At 36.3% G+C, this 20,454-nt stretch overlaps 1 protein-coding gene across 3 annotated transcripts in view; it reads right to left on the reverse strand.

Moving 5' to 3' along the window:
• ERICH3 (glutamate rich 3) overlaps positions 1–20,454 on the reverse strand; it is a 107,201-nt gene that overhangs the window by 12,765 nt on the left and 73,982 nt on the right. For 2 of the 3 annotated variants that reach the window (XM_080657962.1, XM_080657963.1), the window contains exons 11-12: positions 15,174–15,410; positions 6,117–6,560 (exon numbers count right to left, since the gene is read on the reverse strand). In XM_080657962.1, the coding sequence (XP_080514088.1) occupies positions 6,117–6,560; positions 15,174–15,410 (681 nt within the window). The remainder of the gene's footprint in view (positions 1–6,116; positions 6,561–15,173; positions 15,411–20,454) is intronic. The other variant, XM_080657964.1, reaches the window with a different exon arrangement.

Below are 20,454 nucleotides of genomic sequence, written 5' to 3' on the forward strand. Positions count from 1 at the left end.
TCCCTGTGCTTTGATCATTCTTTGTGTAGCCAATCAATTATCTTCCCAACAACTCACCATGACAAAATGCATGACTAACATCATCCACCTACACAGTAAAGATGCTCCTGCATTGCCTTAGGAATTGAAACATAGCCCACAAACACCCAGGATTAATTACAAACTCAAGACCACAGCTGTTCAAAAGTAGCCGCTGCAGAAAACTAACGTCTATCCTCCTCACAGCAGCTACAGTGATCTTTTCACAACTTTGGATCATGTCATTTCTACACTTAAATTTTTCCAATAGCTTCCTGTCTCAGAATAAAATCCTCCACATGGCACAAAGTGTCACCCTCAACTGTCGTCTTTGTCCACTCCCTGGATTGTCCATTCTTCTCTATTACATTGACCTACTTTTCAATCCTTCACTCAGCAACTGTGCCCCCAACTTAGTCTTTGTGTTTGTTGGTCACTCTCTTTCTTCTTACTTCAGATGACAGAGTGGCTTACCTCTGCACTTCATTCAGGTCTCTGCTCAAATGTCACCTCCTCAGAGAACCCATCCTTAAAATACTAACCCTTCCTCAAACCATCACTCTTTTCCCTCACCCAGATTTATTTTTCCTCTAGTAATTTGCCTAGATACTGCAGGACATATTTATTTTCACTTGCTAGATACATCTCCCCCTAGAATATAAATTTCAATATAGTCATGGACTTTGTTATGTTCACATGAACTGTGTGGATTAAGCAAATACCCAACAAATATTTATTGACCCAAAAAAATCTATTGGAACAAACAACTACATGCTTTCACATTTCACTCAGAAAGTGTACTTATTTATTTATGTATCTTCAAATTTGGAGGAATTTCTTTTTAAAAAGTTATTTGTTATTAAACTTATTGGGGTGATGTTGGTTACTGAAATTATATAGGTTTCAGCTGTATGATTCTAGAGTACATCTGTATATTGTTTTGTGTGTTTACCTTAGACTGCAACACATAACACATGGCTTTCTTGTCCTTTTATCAGCACTATTCTATCTTGCTTGCATGATAATAAAATTGCATTTCACTTTAGTTACAACATTATTTAGGTTTGAATTACTTGGCCAAGCATCACGCCTTCTCCTGATTCACATACAAAAGTATAAAATGCCTACTTCTGTATACATTTTACAATATACTTTACACTACAATGCTTTATTCTTAATATTTTATTTATATTCATAATGTATTAACTTCACAAATTAATACCTCTGAATTGTTCCACCGTTAGGACATATTGCAAAGATTGTGTCACAATGCATTGAGGCAACTTAAGCTAAAAATAAGAGAAAAATAAACACACTAAAATAACACTATGTCCTATAATACTAAATTGACTCCCAAAGACACTCTCATAGAAGCCAGCAATTATAATCTTTTACATTTTCTATTTCACTGCATTCAACTCATCTTTTATATCAGTTTACTTGATTTTTTGGTGCACTGAATGAAGCCTAATAGAGATATATTATAAAATAATTAGAAGGAAAAGATCAGTTTATATTTTCAACCTTAAAGGTAAAAGGTATTGAATGTAGTACTTTGCTTATTTAGCCACTACTATGATTTTAGGTGAAAACAATTCAGATTAAGTTATGTTAGCTTATATACTATAAAACATCATTAATTGTATGCAATATTTTTGCCTATAGACCTATTTTAATATAATTACAGTTTTTATTCTCTCTAGTTTTAAAATGATTAATTCAGCACCAGACAAGTATGATAGATAATCTTTTATATATCATCTCAGCCCCCATTGCATTTCAACCTAAGGGTTTAATCAGGAATCTAAGTAAAATACACACATTTCAATCTGCACCAACCTTCTAGTCTAATTCATGTAAGGTGTGTTTTGCAGCATAGTCATCTAAATGATCTTCATTTCAAGCATGTAACTTTGGTTCCATCTCTCTCTCCTTGAGCCATCTAACTGAAGACTCAAGAAAGAACAACTAGCCATCATCTTTTTATTTGGCATCAAAATCAGTATAACACACATGATGCAATCACTTCTTAGATGATTTTATCTATAATTTTCTTAGAAATGTTTATGAAGATCTTTGAGAATTTTTATGACTTCTTTTGTTATTTCAAATATTTATATATTTATTGCATCATTTCTTTTAGTATATTTTAAAAACATCAGAACCCAACTGTTATAATCTACTCATTCTTAGATTTTAATAGCATTAATCCTTCTGCATGACTCTGAATATTGTATATAGTCTTTGTTTTGTTTACCTAATACTTATTTTCCACTGTACTTTATAATATCTGCCTCTTGGAATTCATAACACAAAAAATTTTATTATTTTGTGGAAGGTGGGCCATAGAACAAATATATCAGTTATTGCACAGAAAGCAAAATATTTTTCAGAAAATTTTCAAAGTTATAAAAAAGGCAATACAAATAATTAGCATGTTTAGTAAGTAAGAATAAAGTACAGTTATGTGTGTTGATATGAAAAAATACCCAAGAAACAGTTTAAGTGAAAAAAACAAGCTATAAAACAAAATATATCATGTTTTCATCAGTATATAAAAATAACATATATGTATATGTAATATGAATACATTTATTCATGTGTATATAAAGAAAATTTTCTGGACTCCTTTATAAAATCTGTTATCTACCATTAAATCTCTAACTCTTGGGAAAGAGTAGAGGCTGGGCAAGTAAGACTTCAGCTTTCATTTTATTCTCATCTGTTCCGTATTTTTTAAACTTTCCAACCAATCTTTTGCAAAAAAAATTTTGTTTAGCCAAAACCTTAAAATCTTTATAAACTTAGATCCAGAAATTATACTTCTTGCTACCTACTCTAAGAAAATAGTTAAAAATTTGAAATTACTGTAAGTAGTAGTATACTAGAATACCATTAAAATAATGAAAATAGAAAAAAAAGTATAAATATCTAACAATAAAGAAATGATTAAATTATGAGAAAACCACAGGATATAATAAGCAGCAGACATTAATCATATTCAGAAAGATTACATAAAAACATAAAAATGCTTAGGATATAAAGTTAAGAATAAAAAGTATACATTTTATAAAAATACTAGAGGCCCGGTGCACAAAATTTGTGCATGGTTAGGGTCCCTAGGCCTGGCTGGAGATCAGGGTTGACCTGTGGGGCAATTGGCGGGGTGATTGGGGGGCCCCAGTTGGCACCCACCTTGGCTGGCCTGGGGCCTGCTGGCTGAGGGAAGCTCCTGCATTGAGCATCTCTCCCTGGTGGTCAGTGTGCATCATAGTGACCAGTCATTCTGTTGGTCGTTCTGCTGTTCAGTCAATTTGCATATTAGAATTTTATTATATAGGATGACAACATAACTTTGTAACCCTAAGTTTAGAAATAAAAAGCCTGACCAAATGTTAAAAGTGAGTTTTTGTGCGATAAGTTTATGGGTAATTTTTTTAAAACTACCTTTCCCTATTTTCTAAATGATATGAAACTACCTTTCCCTATTTTCTAAATGTTTCTAAGCTGTTCATGAAAAATAAATACTGATAAAGGGACTCAGTACATATATTAGAGTTTAAAAAAGATAAGTCACAAAACTTACAATCTAGTCTGAACCTTAATAAAAAGATAATAAAATGTTTTAAATTATAGATTTTATCAAGTCAAGAACACAGAGTTCCTATCATATTTGAGAAAAATAATAAGTGTACACACGTACACTTCACAAATCCAGAAAAAAAGAAAACCCACTCTCTTCCACGTGACATAATCCTATCAGTATTTCTGCTATTCTATCCATTGCCAAAATACAGCCTACATGTGTGCATCTTACTTTACAGGAAAAATGTCTACTTTTATCAATTCTTGTAAACAATCTAGTTAACTGAAGTGGAAATAAAAATAATAATGTCAATGTTACTACTTGAATTGTATTATCTCTACCTTTTTTGATCAGCAGCTTGCCAAACTGTACACATTTTCCAGATTCTATATTATACATACCTGAACTGAACAATGAAATCCAAGATCAAAGATTTGAATTATTTTATAAAACAGTTTTAAATATCTATAATAATAAAAGCGTAATATGCTAATTAGACCGGACAGCTGAACGACTTTCCAGACGAGGCCGGGGCTGTGAGGGCCAAGCCCCTTGCATGAATTTTGTGCATGGGGACTCTAGTATTTTAATAAGACTCCTAGCTCATCTATGGCAAAATCCTCTTGACAATGTTGGAGATACCTGTGTTATAATCCTAGGGCAGAGATTGGCAAACTTTTTCTGTAAAGATCCAGAGAGTGAATTCTTAGGGCTTTGTGGGCCACAGGGTCTCTGTTGCAACCACTTCACTTTGCCCTTGTAGTGCAAAAGCTGCCATGGAGAATATGCAAATGAATGAGCATGGCTCTTTTCCAATAAAACTTATTTTGTAACACTGACATTTGAATTTAATATAATTTTCACATTACAACATATTTTTCTTCTTTTGAATTTTTCCCCAACCATTAAAAAAAAAAATTGCTCACAGGCAATACAAAAAGAAAGGTACTAGGCCAGATTTGGCTCATGGGTTGAAGGTTGCCAAACTCTTCATTCTAGAGTTTATTTTTTAACTTCTTTGAAGGTTCTATCTTTTGCTGTATCCCACTGACTTGGATGCTTTTATCCTCCTCTTATTTCACCTTCAAAATCGTATTTAAACTTTAAAGGCTTCTTCAACAGGTCCTTCACAAAAACTTGGAAGGTGTCTTTAACCAAATGGGACTTCTCTTCCTTTGAAATCCCATAGCATTTGTACCTTCTCTGGTTTTACATATGGCTACTGAACTTTGTCCAGTTACTGGTGTGCCAAGCCTTCCTTTCAACATTTTATGGGAGGAATCTTCTCTTACACATTTCTTATTGACCATAGTGCCCTGTACATAATAGAAGGTCAATAATAATAGTTGAAGTGAAAAATGACCTTGTCAATTCCTAGATGGTTTGATAACAGCTTTTAAGGTTCTAAAAGAAATACAGACATGAAAAGCATTTATAACTTTTAAGACACAGATGGATTTTTAGTAATATTTAAATGTGAAAACAAATTCTATCTTGGAATCAAGTAGAACGCTCATCAGGTTGGCCAAGGAAAGAGATGAGCACGAGCAGGGAAAGGATTGAGATGTGAGTTACAGGGCACAGGGTGCTTGCTACAGGAGAGCCAAATGTCTGGCAGGCAGAATCGGACTGTTCACGGAACATAACTCTGTTTTTTCACTGTCTTCCAAAGCAGACTTTTCATGTGTCTAAGGTACTGGGACCTGGTTATTCTGGGACACTCGCCCTCTTCTCTGTCAAATGAAACCTTCCTACACACCCAGGAACCCCCTGGGCCAGGAAGTTACTAAACTTCAGAGAAGCACTCAAAGTGAAGTTTGGAGGTTTCTATGAAATTTTTGTATTTTTATCTAAATCTAAACATGTTTATTGCACAGATACAATAGGACATTTTTTGAAACTGCAACAGCTCTGCTTAAATTCAAATCCTAGGAATGTTTATTCACCATACAATCCTTACAAACTTACTTCCTCTAGCTATCATTTTGTCATCTGTAAAAAAAAAAAAAAAAAAAAAAAAAGATGATAATGGGATCTAACTTATGGCGATTGAGCTGTTGTGAGGATTAGATGAGTTAATATATGTAAGTGCTTAGAACTGATACATAGTAAGCACCTATCATTGTTAGCTATGGACGTCTATGAGTGCGTATATAGCTAAAGACACATAGCATTGCTGGCATTAACCTCTAAAAAGCCACACACACCCTTGTCTTCAAGACACCTGCTGGGTTTTATTTGATTCTTGAGACAGAATTACCATAGGAAGACATTTACAGAAAATAGGAAACAGGCTATGTAAGAATTATCAAGTTATTTTTTAAATGCAATAGAAGGAAAACAGCAAGCTGAAAATACATGTATGATTATGTGATTAAGAGAGAAATAGAACACAGTTGAATCCCTCTGGCATTATCACAATAGTATTTCCCAAGCGTTGGCAGAATGCAGTGACCAAAATCAACTTCCATGCATGGGGACAATGGCAGGCCAACTCAATGGCCATACTTACCACCTTTCTCCACCCTACAGAGACCTGCCTTTTTGTCCTTCCCCTTAGCAGTGCTTCCTTTCCAAAGCTTATTCCTGTAATTTTCCTTTTCTTCCTTGGAAACATGTTCCCGGGACTTCTCAGATAAGCCCTCTGCAATCACTTGGGTTCCATTCTCTGTTTCTTCTTCAAGAACATTCTCCAAGCTTTCTTCTCTTGACAGAGGCTTGATCCCTACATCTGCTTTTATGATTTTTTGATCTTCAATTTCTAAGGAATCCTCAATGGGAAGGTGTGATTTTCCTGGCTCATCATTTTCACTCAGCTCCTGAGAAGATGAACTTCTGACACTTTCGTCTGCACTGTCTTCAGCGTGTGCTTCCCTGTCCTCCAGTACAGATTCGTCTTCACTGCAGCTAGAGTAGGGGTGACTTCTGCATGAGGAGGACGATGCAGTTTTTATATCTACAAATAATTAAAATGGTGTGGTGTCATTGTTTTTATAAAGCAATTGGTTTACCTATGGGAATTATGTTAATAACTAATCTTACTAAGATTAGTTAATATAGTTTAGTAGATTTTCCCTATATGTTCTACATAGTTGTCATGATTTAAAAAAAAAAACACACACATCTGTGTAATCTGTGAGTCTATGGAAGTTTTCAACAGGAAATCACATTTAACTAAAAATTAACTGTATTTTTAGTGTCATTTTATTGGAAAACCTTTGTAAGTATATTTTGTTATAGAAGAAACAGTAAATTTTTGAGATGATGCCCGTGTGTGTGTGTCGGGGGGAGGGGGCATGTACTAGTATGTAGAAGAAGATGTTGTATTATTTCAGGTTCCCCAAAAGCAAATGCTGAGATGAGGATTCATGGATAAGTGATATATCAAGGATATAAATGCTCCAGGAGAAACTCTTACAGGTGTGGGGGAACAGGACAGGGAATGGAAGAAGTCAATCAAAGGAGCTATTTCAAGAAACATTTAAACAGTCTTATCTCACAGGGACCTCTGAAGTCTAAATTATATTAGCTTTTTTCCTCCCTCGAAGGAGGAGTTGGCTTTCATACTCTGGTCTAGTTCACTCTAGGGGTGCGTAAGTTCCTTGGCACTCCTAGGCTCTTTGCCTCAAGATGAAACAATTCAGTTGTCCATGGCTATCCTCTGAAGAGGGCAGCGGGTGCAGAAGCTGGGGATAGGCACACTGAATCTTTAAAAGAGATTCTAGGAGATCCAGGCAGTACCTTTATGTGTTGCTACAGATATGCAATCTAAAGACTTAACACAGCCAAACATTAGGTTAGTAATTACTACCCCAAAACACTTTTAAAAAATCTCCAGGAAAGTGACATACACACTGAATCTTAGTCAGGATGATGCACAGCCTAACTAACCTACAAGTCATGGCATATGCTGCTGAGGACCAGAGAAATACAAACTTGTTTTTAACTTTTTAACCAATATATGTTTATAATTGCTTTTAATAGAATATATTTTCAAATGCAGTATCCTACACTTGCATGGTGCCTAGCTTTCTTATTTTCTCTTTTCTGTGTGCTTCTTACCCTTTTTTTCTGTTTCTTTTATTTTTGCTTGGCAGCTACACAGATGGCTGTAGCAGTTGATGCAGAGTTTAAGGGAAGAATTACCTGTCTTCACTCTTATCCTTTTCCCTCAGTCCCGCCAGCCCCAACAGCTCTCCATGACAGGTCTTAGCATTTTAAGTATAGTTTCAGAGACATATCAGAGTTTCCACAAAGATTCGAGAGCTGCTGCACAGCAGTAAATAACAAACTCTGGAAAGCCTTTAAGCAACAGAACCCCTTAAGTACAAGTCCATTTATTCTTATCTCCCAACTACCTTGACAGGTACCAGATGACCACAGTTTGTCAAAGGAATCACACACTTCAGCTTCTTATTCTTTATCTCCACTTTATGAAATCAGGATATGCTGTTTTGTGTATTAGTTCAAAAACTTTAGAGATGATGACATCCCCCTCTCTCAAACATCTCACATTTGTTTTGTTTTCAATAAAAAACAACTCCAGTTGGCTAGTGCTTTGATCGATGGCCTTCATTAATTGCACAATTAGCTAGGGTACAAGGTGATACTTGTTTCAAACTTCCAAAAATATTCATGTCTACCATCTCAATAGTGTCATGATGAGTCCCACTTTGGCTCTGAGAGTTGTTCACTAATAAATAAATAAAGAGTGCTTCTCTATATTTCTTTAGTAGCTTCTATTAATTGTTTGATTTCCAAAGGCTAACACAAACTCTGGTTCAATTTTTTTAAATATATTTTATTGATTTTTTACAGAGAGGAAGGGAGAGGGATAGAGAGTTAGAAATATCGATGAGTGAGAAACATCCATCAGCTGCCTCCTGCACACTCCCTACTGGGTATGTGCCCGCAACCAAGGTACATGCCCTTGACTGGAATTGAACCTGGGACCCTTGATTCCGCAGGCCGACACTCTATCCACTGAGCCAAACCAGTTAGGGCTGGTTCAATTTTGAGTCAGTCCTTTGGGGAATGAATGGCCTCAAAGTAGTGAGGGTAGCTGACCTCCCATATAAACTCATTTCTGTTTTCGAATTTCTCTCTAATCTCATCATATAATTTTGCTTCACTCTCATTCTTTACTCTCATTTTCATACAGACACTGGGGCAAGACTTGGCATATAAAAAAATGCTCAAAATGTTGTTAGGGCCGTGGAATTGGATTTTCAACACTAATTTTATTTATTTTCTTAGAAATAAAGCAAGCTTTACATAAAGGAACTTTGAGGGTATATTTGTGAATGTTTTTGTCATTAAGAGGGAACAAGTAATCTCAGAGGCACATTGGAAATCAACTCTGCCTCCCACCCAATTCCATTTGTCTCTCCAGTGTTCCCTCTAGGTATTGATGCTGAAAGCATCTGCTCTTAGTCTTCCTGGTTTTTTAAAAAAAAAAAAAATGATGTGCAAGCATTGCCTGAGACCTTAGCTAAAGCCAGCAAGTCTGGTGCCCCGTTCCATGACCTAAGCAGAATCTCTAACTTTTCTCTCTCTACATTCAGTTAGTCACTAAATCCTTCACTGTCCTCTCTTTTCATGTCATTAATAACTATTCATTGATAACTTCCTTCTTCTGCATCACCACTATTTTACACAGCATGAGACAGAAAAATTTAGATCACCCAATGACATACCATATATCCCAACTCAGTAGGCTCAATACTCTTCTGAACTCTGATATGAATTATGTATCTCTTTCCCATTCCTAGGGATTAACCAAGCAAAACCTACATAAATTCTGCTTCTATTTTCTTCAAATTAACTATGACACATCAATTTATATTTACACTATTATTTGTATTAATACTTCTACATTGATTATATTTATATCCATAAAAGTCTGTTTATATTAGATACTGTGGTTCAGTCAATATTTTCATGTATAATAATGCTAATTAGACAAGTGCTTTGCATTCAATAAATATTGTCAAATGAATATATGCTTAATGAATATATAAATAGAAATCATGAAATTCCATCTATGAATAGTAACTAGTTATTAGTATTATGGGAGAGCATGTAGCTTCATACTGATCATTCATTACTCAATTCATCAATGAGACAAATATATACATTACTTTGTAAGAATACATATTTACAGGTAAATGTAGACATAGCAGGAAGGAAAGAAAAAGAAAAAAAGCCTAAAAGTTCCTTCATCTTTACCTCTAATTTCACTTTATAAACATTAAAACAAACACTTAAAATACTGAGAATATAATAAAATCATGTGTCACATTGTGCTATTGCCTAAGTCTTTTTACATTTATCCATTAATCTAGCCAACCAGCCTGGCATTCCATAAGATTTTACTGGGTGCCTGGGCAGTGCCTTTGCTTTGAATCTCAAAGCTATAAAAAAATACTTCATGGAAAGTATTTTATGTGAACTAAAAGATGCTGCTTCATTTAAATATTTACCATGGCCCTAACCAGTCTGGCTCAGTGGATAGAGCGTTGGCCTGCAGACTCAAGGGTCCCAGGTTTGATTCCGGTCAAGGGCATGCACCTTGGTTGCGGGCACATACCCAGTAGGGAGTGTGCAGGAGGCAGCTGATGGATATTTCTCACTCATCGATGTTTCTAACTCTCTATTCCTTTCCCTTCCTCTCTGTAAAAAATCAATAAAAATATATTAAATAAATAAATAAATATTTACCATGACTTCCTACTTCAACAACTGAAAAGTAAATATAGATTAAGTGTGGGGAAGCATGGGACTTGGTGGGAAAGTCTGTAAGGAGGATTCTCTGAAAGGTCGGGGGCCTCCAGGAGACCTTGCTGAAGGTGGCAGCCCCTGACTTGATTTTTCCAAACAAGTCCAAGCCCCTGGGTGTTTACTGGAATCTTTATGTTTAGACTTCAAAACATCCTTGCTTAAAGGACGCATATTTTTTCTCAAGGTTACTTACCCTGCTGATAGTATCTACTAGTTAATTTTAGTTCAAGCTGTTGTTATAGTAAAAGCCTAAGGAGGCAGGCGAAGGGAGCAGTCCCTTAGCCTCCCTTTCACAGAAACATGTGTCAGAGTAATCATTCATCTGTTGTTCAGGGTCTGCTGGTCAGTCCCGGCAATTAATGAATTCTTGCCATTAAGAAAAATTAAAGTTTGACTAATCATGCAAAAATCACACATATAAACTTTGGCCAAAAGGCCTCCTACAATCTTCCCTTAGTATTTTCTGGCCCAACCAGCAGACAAGTTACACTGAAGTTCACAGAGGGTGGTCACAGCATGTATAATATCGGATAGAAGGAGCAGCCTTTCCTCATATGCATCTCTTCAAGCCCATAGGCCAAGAAATGAAGAGAGAGATCCTTGCAGTCTGTAAGTCAAGTAAACAATATTTTTGTGACTCTGGGATTTTAAAATTCTATATGGCCTATTTCTTCAACAGACTGGAAAATAGCACAAGGGAAATGTTATCTTTTTTTATTAGTAAAAAATATTTGCTTTAATTTTTAAGTTCTTCTCTTTGTATTCTAGGAACGGACACTGTCTCCCCACTTCCCGCACTCTTCACACATCTTTCTCATAAGGAGCTACTTAGCCTTTAGCTGTTACTCATAGGCACTATCATCCAAACTGTCCATAAAAGGATGAAAGTATATTCTCAGTATCATGACACTGTCCCCTCAACCTTACAACATTCATTTATGACAATATGTTTTCATTTGGCAAATTAGCAGCTGAGGTTGCCAACACAAATGCAGAGAAAAAGAAGCTGTCCTTCTTTATAAACGATGGGAAGTCTCACACATCATTCCTAAAGCAGGGTCTTCTCTGAGTCAGCTCTCAGTCCCTAGCACTCTATCACTCACACCCTGGTCAGCACGGTGTATTCATCAAGGCCGCGGCGCAATTGTTAGCTGGCAGTTTAAATGGGGCCAACTTGTCACAAGAGTGACAGCCTGGGCAATTGTTTGCCCTCTGGGAACAGGTGCAGGCAGGTTCAAATGAAACACATCCAAATACTAAGAGCAAGATTCTTAATCATGTCAATAAAAGGGATGTACTGGTGTCTGGGATTCAGTGGTCACAATATGCCTCTTACGCTTTTGAAGATGAAGTGATGTCTGGCTTTTCAGTAGAGTGTTCCAAGGAATCTATCATGACAGTATCATTTTTAATACATGCTACTTGTTTGCTGGATGAAATCTGTAATTCTGATATTCTACACACTAAAAGGCATGCTTTTAAATAAACATAGGGTCAGGTAATCAAAACAAAGGGATGGAAAAATAAACAAGCTTGACGGCGGAAGAAAGAAAGATTAACATTTTATTTCAAAATAAAGTCAAAGTTTTGATGTATATACCAAAGATACAAAGGAACTCTAAAAGTATAGCTTAAAAACATCATTATTGAAAATTAAAACAAAATTATTGGCCAATTTAATTATTGGCTCTTAAATTCCTCAACACTTATGGACTAGATTTTATACATTCTAATAGCTTTCACTACATATCTATTTAAAATATTCTATATTCTATATCTATATAATGCAGCAAAGTTTATACAAATTTTTTCAATAAAATTTCAATAATAATCATATAGCATAAATGTTAAGTAGATTTTATGACACTAACAAAAGTACCTTAGTGTTAAAAAAATTAATTGTACTTGCTTAATATTTACAAAAGATCTTTTAGGAAATCACCCTCTGTGAGCACTAACAAAGATAACATCTTAGCTTTCACTGGGTAATTAACTTAGATGTTATCAATTTCTATAATTTGTGTGTTCTGAACTGGCATAATTACCTTGAGCAAAATTTAACACACACAAAAACATAAATATAAACCAAACTACTGAAAGATAGAGTCTCATAAAGTAAAGACCTCAGTGAAAGCTAATGGAGTAGAAATGTGTCAGAGGAGGGGTATGAGCCGGAACTGAGCAAAAGGCCTGGGAATAGAATGGGAAGTCTATCCAGAGAGGAGAAACATGAACTTGGGTAAAATTTTAAAACCCTCCATTTCTACTTCCTCTGCTTAAAAATAAAACAAAACTAACAAAGGAACAAAAACAGAGACTAGAGAACAGGATTTTAAAAAGCTCAAGATAAATGCCTCTAAAATGTTTATTCTTAAGGAAATATAATCCCTTTATTGAGGGGATTTGCTTTAATTTTGTGTAAGGGGAGATTTTCTTATTTGGAGAAACATTATATTTGTATTTTCCAGAATTCAGGCTCTGCAGTTGGTAATGTGAGTTCTGACTGTGAGAGTTACTTAATCTCACCATTTCCAAGTTTATTTGTAAAATAGAGATAAAAAAGAAAGTGCCTGCTTATTGTTTGAGGTAAATCAGATGATTCATTGAAAATATTTAGCACAGTGCTTAAGCACAAAATATAATCTTAATAAACAGTAACTATAGAATGCCTTTCTAAACACAGAATTCCAATTATTTATATGTAAGCAGTATTCAGTGTTAAAGCTTACATATCATTGTCAGTTATTCCATAATTACATGTCTAAATGGCTTAAGTTTTCCCAAGATCCAAGTATTGCCTACACCCTCTGTTAGAACATTAAAAAAAAAAAAAATTATCTTGGAAAAAAATCTGATCCAACAAATCAAACTAATTATGTAGCACAAAAATAATATCAGATGGCCATATATTAAATGAATGTACTGGATCTTTATGAAAGCAACACTTGCTAATTTCCCACCATTATTGAAGAAATTAAAAAACTGAGTCCTGTATTTTGAACCAGTTATACCTATATGCCAGTGGTCGGCAAACTCATTAGTCAACAGAGTCAAATATCAACAGTACAACGATTGAAATTTATTTTGAGAGCCAAATTTTTTAAACTTAAACTTCTTCTAACGCCACTTCTTCAAAATAGACTCGCCCAGGCCGTGGTATTTTGTGGAAGAGCCACACTCAAGGGGCCAAAGAGCCGCACTGGGCTCGCAAGCCGCGGTTTGCCAACCACTGCTATATGCAAACACAGTTTCAATCCTTTTCCAGGTTCAAGTCATTTGTATAGTTTCTTTAAAATTTGATTCAGATGACTCCACCTTTCCATAGAATTCTTTAACTTTCTCTATTTCAGATAGGACTATATACTTACCCAATATTGACATTCGAATTGAGAAAACAACTTATATTAGGCACATGTAGAAACTTAAAATGTAAGTAGTAAGAGAATTTATAGAAAAGGTCTACTTTAAGACTTTATAAAAAATATTTCAATGTTTGACCATTAATCTTGACTGGTTCTTTCAACTGTAATAAAAATTAGAGTAAATTTTGTTTTCAAGTTTATTGATAGGTAACACCATTCTAAATGTTTACATTATGTCTTACTCTTTACTTTGACTGTCAGAAAGTTTAGGATTAAATTTTTGGTTCAAGCATAGTCATAATTTTATCTGTTGTTCTTAATAAAACTATCTTCTTTTTAACTCTAACTTCTGTTCTTTATCATCTTGTATATGTGTGCATGGAATTTTAGAATAGGCTTACTTGAATTTTTTCTTGAAGAGAGCAGAACTATAAATATTTGCTTGGATGATTACTTGATTACTTAGTTTACTCTTATTTTATATTATCCTAACATAGTCCTTAAATTCAAACTTTTGAGATTTTATTAGAACAAATTTTGAGAGGTGAAAACAATGAGGAAAGTGAAGAGTAACTCAAAAATTCATCATAATATGACCTTATTCTCTAGTCTAAAGTAAATGGGTTCCTTCTTTGATTGGACATAACTTCAGTGAATTAAAATCTTTAAAAAGGTCTTAAAAATTTAAGATAATCTCATATGATGAGGGTTTCTTTCTCTAATTGAAAAGATCTGTGTTTTCCCTGAGACCATTCCGAGTTATTTTAGGCTTGAAGATTGTGTGGAGGCCACTTTTGCCAAGAGAAATAATCCTTTCATGAAACTAATATGCCATTATCATGTGTTCAAGGTAAATTGAGAGAAAAAACATGAACCTAAGACAGGAATCTTCAACTTTTCCTTTAATTGAGTATAGGCTCCTATCCATTTTTCCAGAGCCACAAAATGGTGTGTGTGTGTTATATAAGGGGGGATAGTTTAGGATAAAAAAATAATTTTCTAAGTAAACAGCAGATGTGTCAGTATAAGTTTTACCTAACATCCAGCTGAAAAATCTTAGCAAACTAAGGAAAGAAGAAGAATTAAAGAGTGACTCCATAATTTGGATATCTACAGAAGACTGATTGATCGGCACCCTCTGGTTGGGGAAACATGCTCTAAACATTCCCTTAAAAGAAAATTATCTCATCTATAATAATAAAAGCGTAATATGCTAATTAGACCGGACGACCTTCCGGACAAAGCTGGGGCTGCGAGGGAAGCCTGGGTCCTGGGTGCCAGAGGGTAACTGGTGCCGGCACCCAGGGGAAGGAAGGCCTACTCTTGCGTGAATTTCGTGCATTGGGCCTCTAGTTAAACATAAAGAAGAAAATTGGAATGCACACTTGTTCAACAGTCCATGTCATATGATAAACTAAACGACTTGCCTTGTTTATCTTCTTCCAATTCACTATCAGAGCATCCATCACTCTCATCTTTCACACTGTCATCAGCATCTGGTGCCTTCTGTGACGAGGTTTCACTGTCCTTTTCAGGGTCTAAATTATCTTTTTCATCGTCTGATGGTGACTCTAACATTTCATTCATTTGATCATCAGCCTGTCCTTCTTTATTAGCTTTCTCATCTTGTTTCTCCTCCTCTACTTCAAAATCTTCTTCATATTCTGAGAAAAAAAAATTCTCCACTATGAAAATGAAAATAGAATCCCTAATACTTAACCGAATTCACTTTAATGAGAACTTTGACTCAATTATCCTCTTTTCTTGGGGTCTTTCTTCACTTCTATTTCACACAATTAGTGAACATGGAAAACTAACAGTGAATGATCAAGATTGCAATCAGTTATATATAGAAGAGCACAAAAGAAATGAGGCTCCAAATGAAAAGTCTGAAACCTAATAAGAGTTCATTTACAAAAGGACATCATCTAACAATAACCAAAATGGATAAGAGAAGAACTTGATAGAAAACAATAAATTAGAAATAAATTAAAAATGAAAAGAATAGGATCATAATAATGAAAGTTAATTTGCAGATCCAGTGAGGTCATATTTCATATAAAAAAATGTTCAAAATATTTGGATATCAAGTTAATGAATAGTGAAGTGGAAAAATGTAATTAATCAAGTCCAAAGGCCCTGAGAAGTAGCACTGTGAAAAGCACATTTTTTTGAGAACCAAATGGACCTCAAGGAAAGGCATTATGAAGAATTCTATACCTAGGCAAGGACTGCAATCATATGCATTATTCATCTCTACAGTCAATTAAAAAATTATATTCCAAGGGTAAAAATTCATATAGAATAGAATATTACTTTTCCAGCCACTAATTTGCTTCATTCCCTGCAGAGGCGCAACAAGTCTGCAGCAGAAAAAAAATTGTCACATCATATGAACTCCAGCTGTCCCTTGTGGTTAGAAATTTTCACCTTTCATATTTAATTGTTCCCCTTTTTCTTTCACTAAAGACTAACAATCTTGGAGTAACAACATGCCAAGGATAGAGAGCAAAAGGATTTCATGCAGAATCAATTAAGCAAATAAACAATTATCTTTAAGATGAAAATTACAAGGAAAGTAAAGTTTTCCCTATTTTGAATGTTTTAGTTATTAGGTATTCTGATTTATTTTCCAGTGGTGGGGGCCTCTCAGGTAATTACGTGAGTTATCTACCCTGTCCAATGAAAGAAACTTAATTTAGAAATGCAAGCCCTATGTGTATAAAAAAACACCCTGTTAATGGAGAGACTGTATGAAGGAGATGTAAGAGGAAAAGTGAAATCAGAAACTTAAATAAAAGCAAAGAGAATTCATCACAAGATTATTTTCATGAAAGAGATTTAATATGAAGAACATTAAGTAAAAATTATTATCAGTAAGAATTACAAAGTACACAAGAAGATGAAGAATTTGGTTAAGAGAAACCAAGATGGCGGCATAGGTAAACACCTAAATTGCTGCCTCACACAACAATATCAAAACTACAACTAAAAGACAAAACGGACACCATCCAGAACCACAGGAAAGCCGGCTGAGTGGAAATTCTACAACTAGAAGAAAAGAGGAAAGCACATTGAGACTCAGAGGAGCTGCAAAAGGCTGAGGTACGGAGACTTGCACGCAGAGAGGATGGGCGGCTGTATGCATGGGCGGCTGGCTTTCTAAAGCGGGAGGGAGAAGGAAGCTCCCAACTGCACTGAACTCCAGTCCCGGGCGAGACGCTGGGAAACCAGACTCATTCGGGGGGAATCTGGACTGTCAGGAAAAGAGAAAGCACACTGAGACTCAGGAGCTGTGGAAGGCAGAGGTCTGGAGGCGCGCGCACAGAGAGGATTGACTGCTGAATGCACTGGAGGCTGAGTGCGCAGCTGGCTTTCTAAAGCGGGAGGGAGCCAGACACTCCTGACTGTGCTGAACTCCAGTTCCAGGCAAGTTTCTGGGAACCCCAACTCACTCGGGGAGAAACTGGACTGTCTGGCAGCAGGCGAAACTTGAGGGCGGCTTTCTCTCAGAGATGCTTGCAGCGACTACCGAGGGACACTGAGACCCAGGGGCCTCATAGGGCAGGGCTGACGGGAAACCAAGGCTGTCTGCTCTGCCCTGAAACTCCGCCCCATCCAAGCTGAGCACAGAGGCTTTTGCAATTTTGCAAGTCTTGTCTCATAAGAGTGTCTCCAGCACAGAAGTTCTCCCAGCGTAGACACAGCTGATCCTCACAGCCAATTGGCCTGGAGCTCAATTCCTCCCAGTGATACCAACAACAATCAAGACTTAACTACAACAAGGCTGATCACACAGTCCACAAAGGGGTGCACCAAGAGTGTCCACCTCAGGTAACTGGGGAGGCTGAGCCACTGTGCCCTAGAGGACACCTACCACAGAAAGCTACTCTACCAACTCAGGGAAGCAATGAAAATGCGAAGACAAAGAAACAGATCACAAATGAAAGAAATGGAGGAAAACAAACGACTGGATATAGAGTTCAAAACCACGGTTATAAGGTTACTCAAGAATTTCCTAGAAAAGGCCGATAAATTTAGCGAGACCCTCGAGGATATGGAAAAGGACCAACTAGAAATTAAACATACACTGACTGAAATAAAAAATATTATACAGAGACCTAACAGCAGACTAGAGGACCGCAAGAATCAAGTCAAAGATTTGAAATACAAAGAAGCAAAAAACACTCAACCAGAAAAGCAAAAAGAAAAAAGAATCCAAAAATTTGAAGATAGTGTAAGGAGCCTCTGGGACAACCTCAAGCGTACCAACATCCGAATTATGGGGGTGCCAGAAGAAGAGAGAGAGCAAGATACTGAAAACCTATTTGAAGAAATAATGACCAAAAATTTCCCCCACCTGGTGAAAGAAATAGACTTACAAGTCCAGGAAGTGCACAGAACCCCAAACAAAAGGAATCCAAAGAGGACCACACCAAGAAACATCATAATTAAAATGCCAAGAGCAAAAGACAAAGAGAGAATATTAAAAGCAGCAAGAGAAAAACAGTTAATTACCTACAAGGGAGCACCCATACGATTGTCAGCTGATTTCTCAACACAAACTATGTAGGCCAGACGGGAGTGGCAAGAAATATTCAAAGTGATGAATAACAAGAACCTACAACCAAGATTACTCTATCCAGCAAAGCTGTCATTCATAATTGAAGGTCAGATAAAGAGCTTCACAGATAAGAAAAACTTAAAGGAGTTCATCACCACCAAACCAGTATTATATGAAATGCTGACAGGTATTCTTTAAGAAGAGGAAGAAGAAAAAGGCAAAGATAAAAATTATGAACAACAAATACATACCTATCAACAAGTGAATCTAAAAATCAAGTGAATAAAAAATCTGATGAACAGAATAAACTGGTGAATATAATAGAATCAGGGGCATAGAAAGGGAGTGGACTGACAATTCTTGGGGGGAAAGGGGTGTGGGGAGTGCAGGAAGAGACTGGACAAAAAGCGAACACCTATGGATGAGGACAGTGGCGGGGGGAGGTAAGGGCAGAGGGTGGGGTGGGAACCAGGTGGAGGGGAGCTATGGGGGGAAAAAAGAGGAACAATTGTAATAATCTGAACAATAAAGATTTATTAAATTAAAAAAAATAATAAAAATAAGTAAATAAATAAAAAGATGCCGGAGGAGAATTGCACCCTGGAGGGCGGCTACACTCTGAGGGGCTGAGAACCTAGAGGGGGTTCGGGGTATGTTAACCTAGATGCACAAGAACAATGGGCAGGGCTCGCTTAAGGCAAGATAACCTTTAAATGAATTGTAAGACTGGGGCTTGGCTCCCCACCCAGGCCTACTCAGGTGGAGTCTGTGGTCCGATCACCCTGGGAGGTTACTTTCGTTCATGAATGTATTACAGAGACCCTTTTCCCTTCACACGTGTCACACTGGTTTGAGATAGCCGTGCCTGCCCAATGAGTTGGCGCCTAGAGCACTCCTATTGAGAAAAGTTCGCTTGACAGGCAGGCCGACAGGGAGGGTCCAGTGGAAAACAAAGGCAGGTGGAACCGGCAGGGCAGACAGGGAAGTAAAAGAAAAAAAAAAAAGAATTTGGTTAATATTGCACGAAGTAAACTGAAAATAGAATAAAAACAAATGAAATTTTTGTTTAAATTTTCAGGCCAGGTAATAGAATAATTCTTCACTTAGCCCAGTTAGCTATCAATCAATAAGCGGAAAAGGAAAACATTGGAAGATAAAACATATTACAGTAATACAACACTTACTATCAAGGAATCTCCACTTTTTGTTGAGAAAATAAGATATATTTACAGAAAAGATACTAGACTCATAGCAGTTTGTATACATATTCCTCAGTACTGTTTGTTTCAATATTACTGGTCTCCATTGAAATGGATTTTTATATAGGATTTGATTAATTATATGAAATAGTACAAAATGAGTGGAATGGAATCAAAGGAGAGCAGAAAGGCATTTGGAGATTGTGGAAAACTTTGTAAAAGAGGAAGTTTAGGAGAGCCACAGAATGCACACACAAGGAGAAACACACACAGGTTATCACTTTACAGATATTTGCTCCTGGTCACAAGATAAGCAGGGGGCCAGAGAGCACATGAGTGAATTATGTATTCCCACCAACAATACTAGATAGTATTAATTCCATCAATGGGGAAAGATGAGAGTTTTTGAGTCAGGCAGTCACCTGTCCAAGTCTCAGTTCAAACACTCACTAGCTGTGTGACTTAGGCAACCTGCCTCAAAAAGCTGTGGTACTAAAAGCAATCAGCCCTGGAACATTCTTAGTACAGTGCCGCAGCCAGTAGGTGCCTACTCAATATTAGGCATTTAGTAGTACTAGGGATTGTGATTGGGGGATGGAGGGAGTTGGTTGTAGAACAAGAGAAATTACACACACAGTATGTGCTCTATACACTTTGATGGAAGCACCTGATTAAAACCAGCGATGTACAAATGTCCACAATTAGAACACAATTACAGTTATGTTATTGAAGCAGAGCAGAAAATTGAAGGAACATGTAGTGACCACACGAATAATCCCTGCCTTCTGTTTTGCAGGAGCTTCTGTATTTTCCCAAAGTATGAAATGTAAGGCTGCCTTGGTTTTTTTTTACCCACCACTATCATTGCAACTAAATATCAGCCTTCTATGAACCACATTCTCTTAGCATTACAGCTCAAAGCGTGCCTCCTTTGTGTCATCCACT

Source organism: Plecotus auritus (assembly GCF_963455305.1).
Source record: "Plecotus auritus genome assembly, chromosome: 2".
Lineage (NCBI taxonomy): Eukaryota > Metazoa > Chordata > Mammalia > Chiroptera > Vespertilionidae > Plecotus > Plecotus auritus.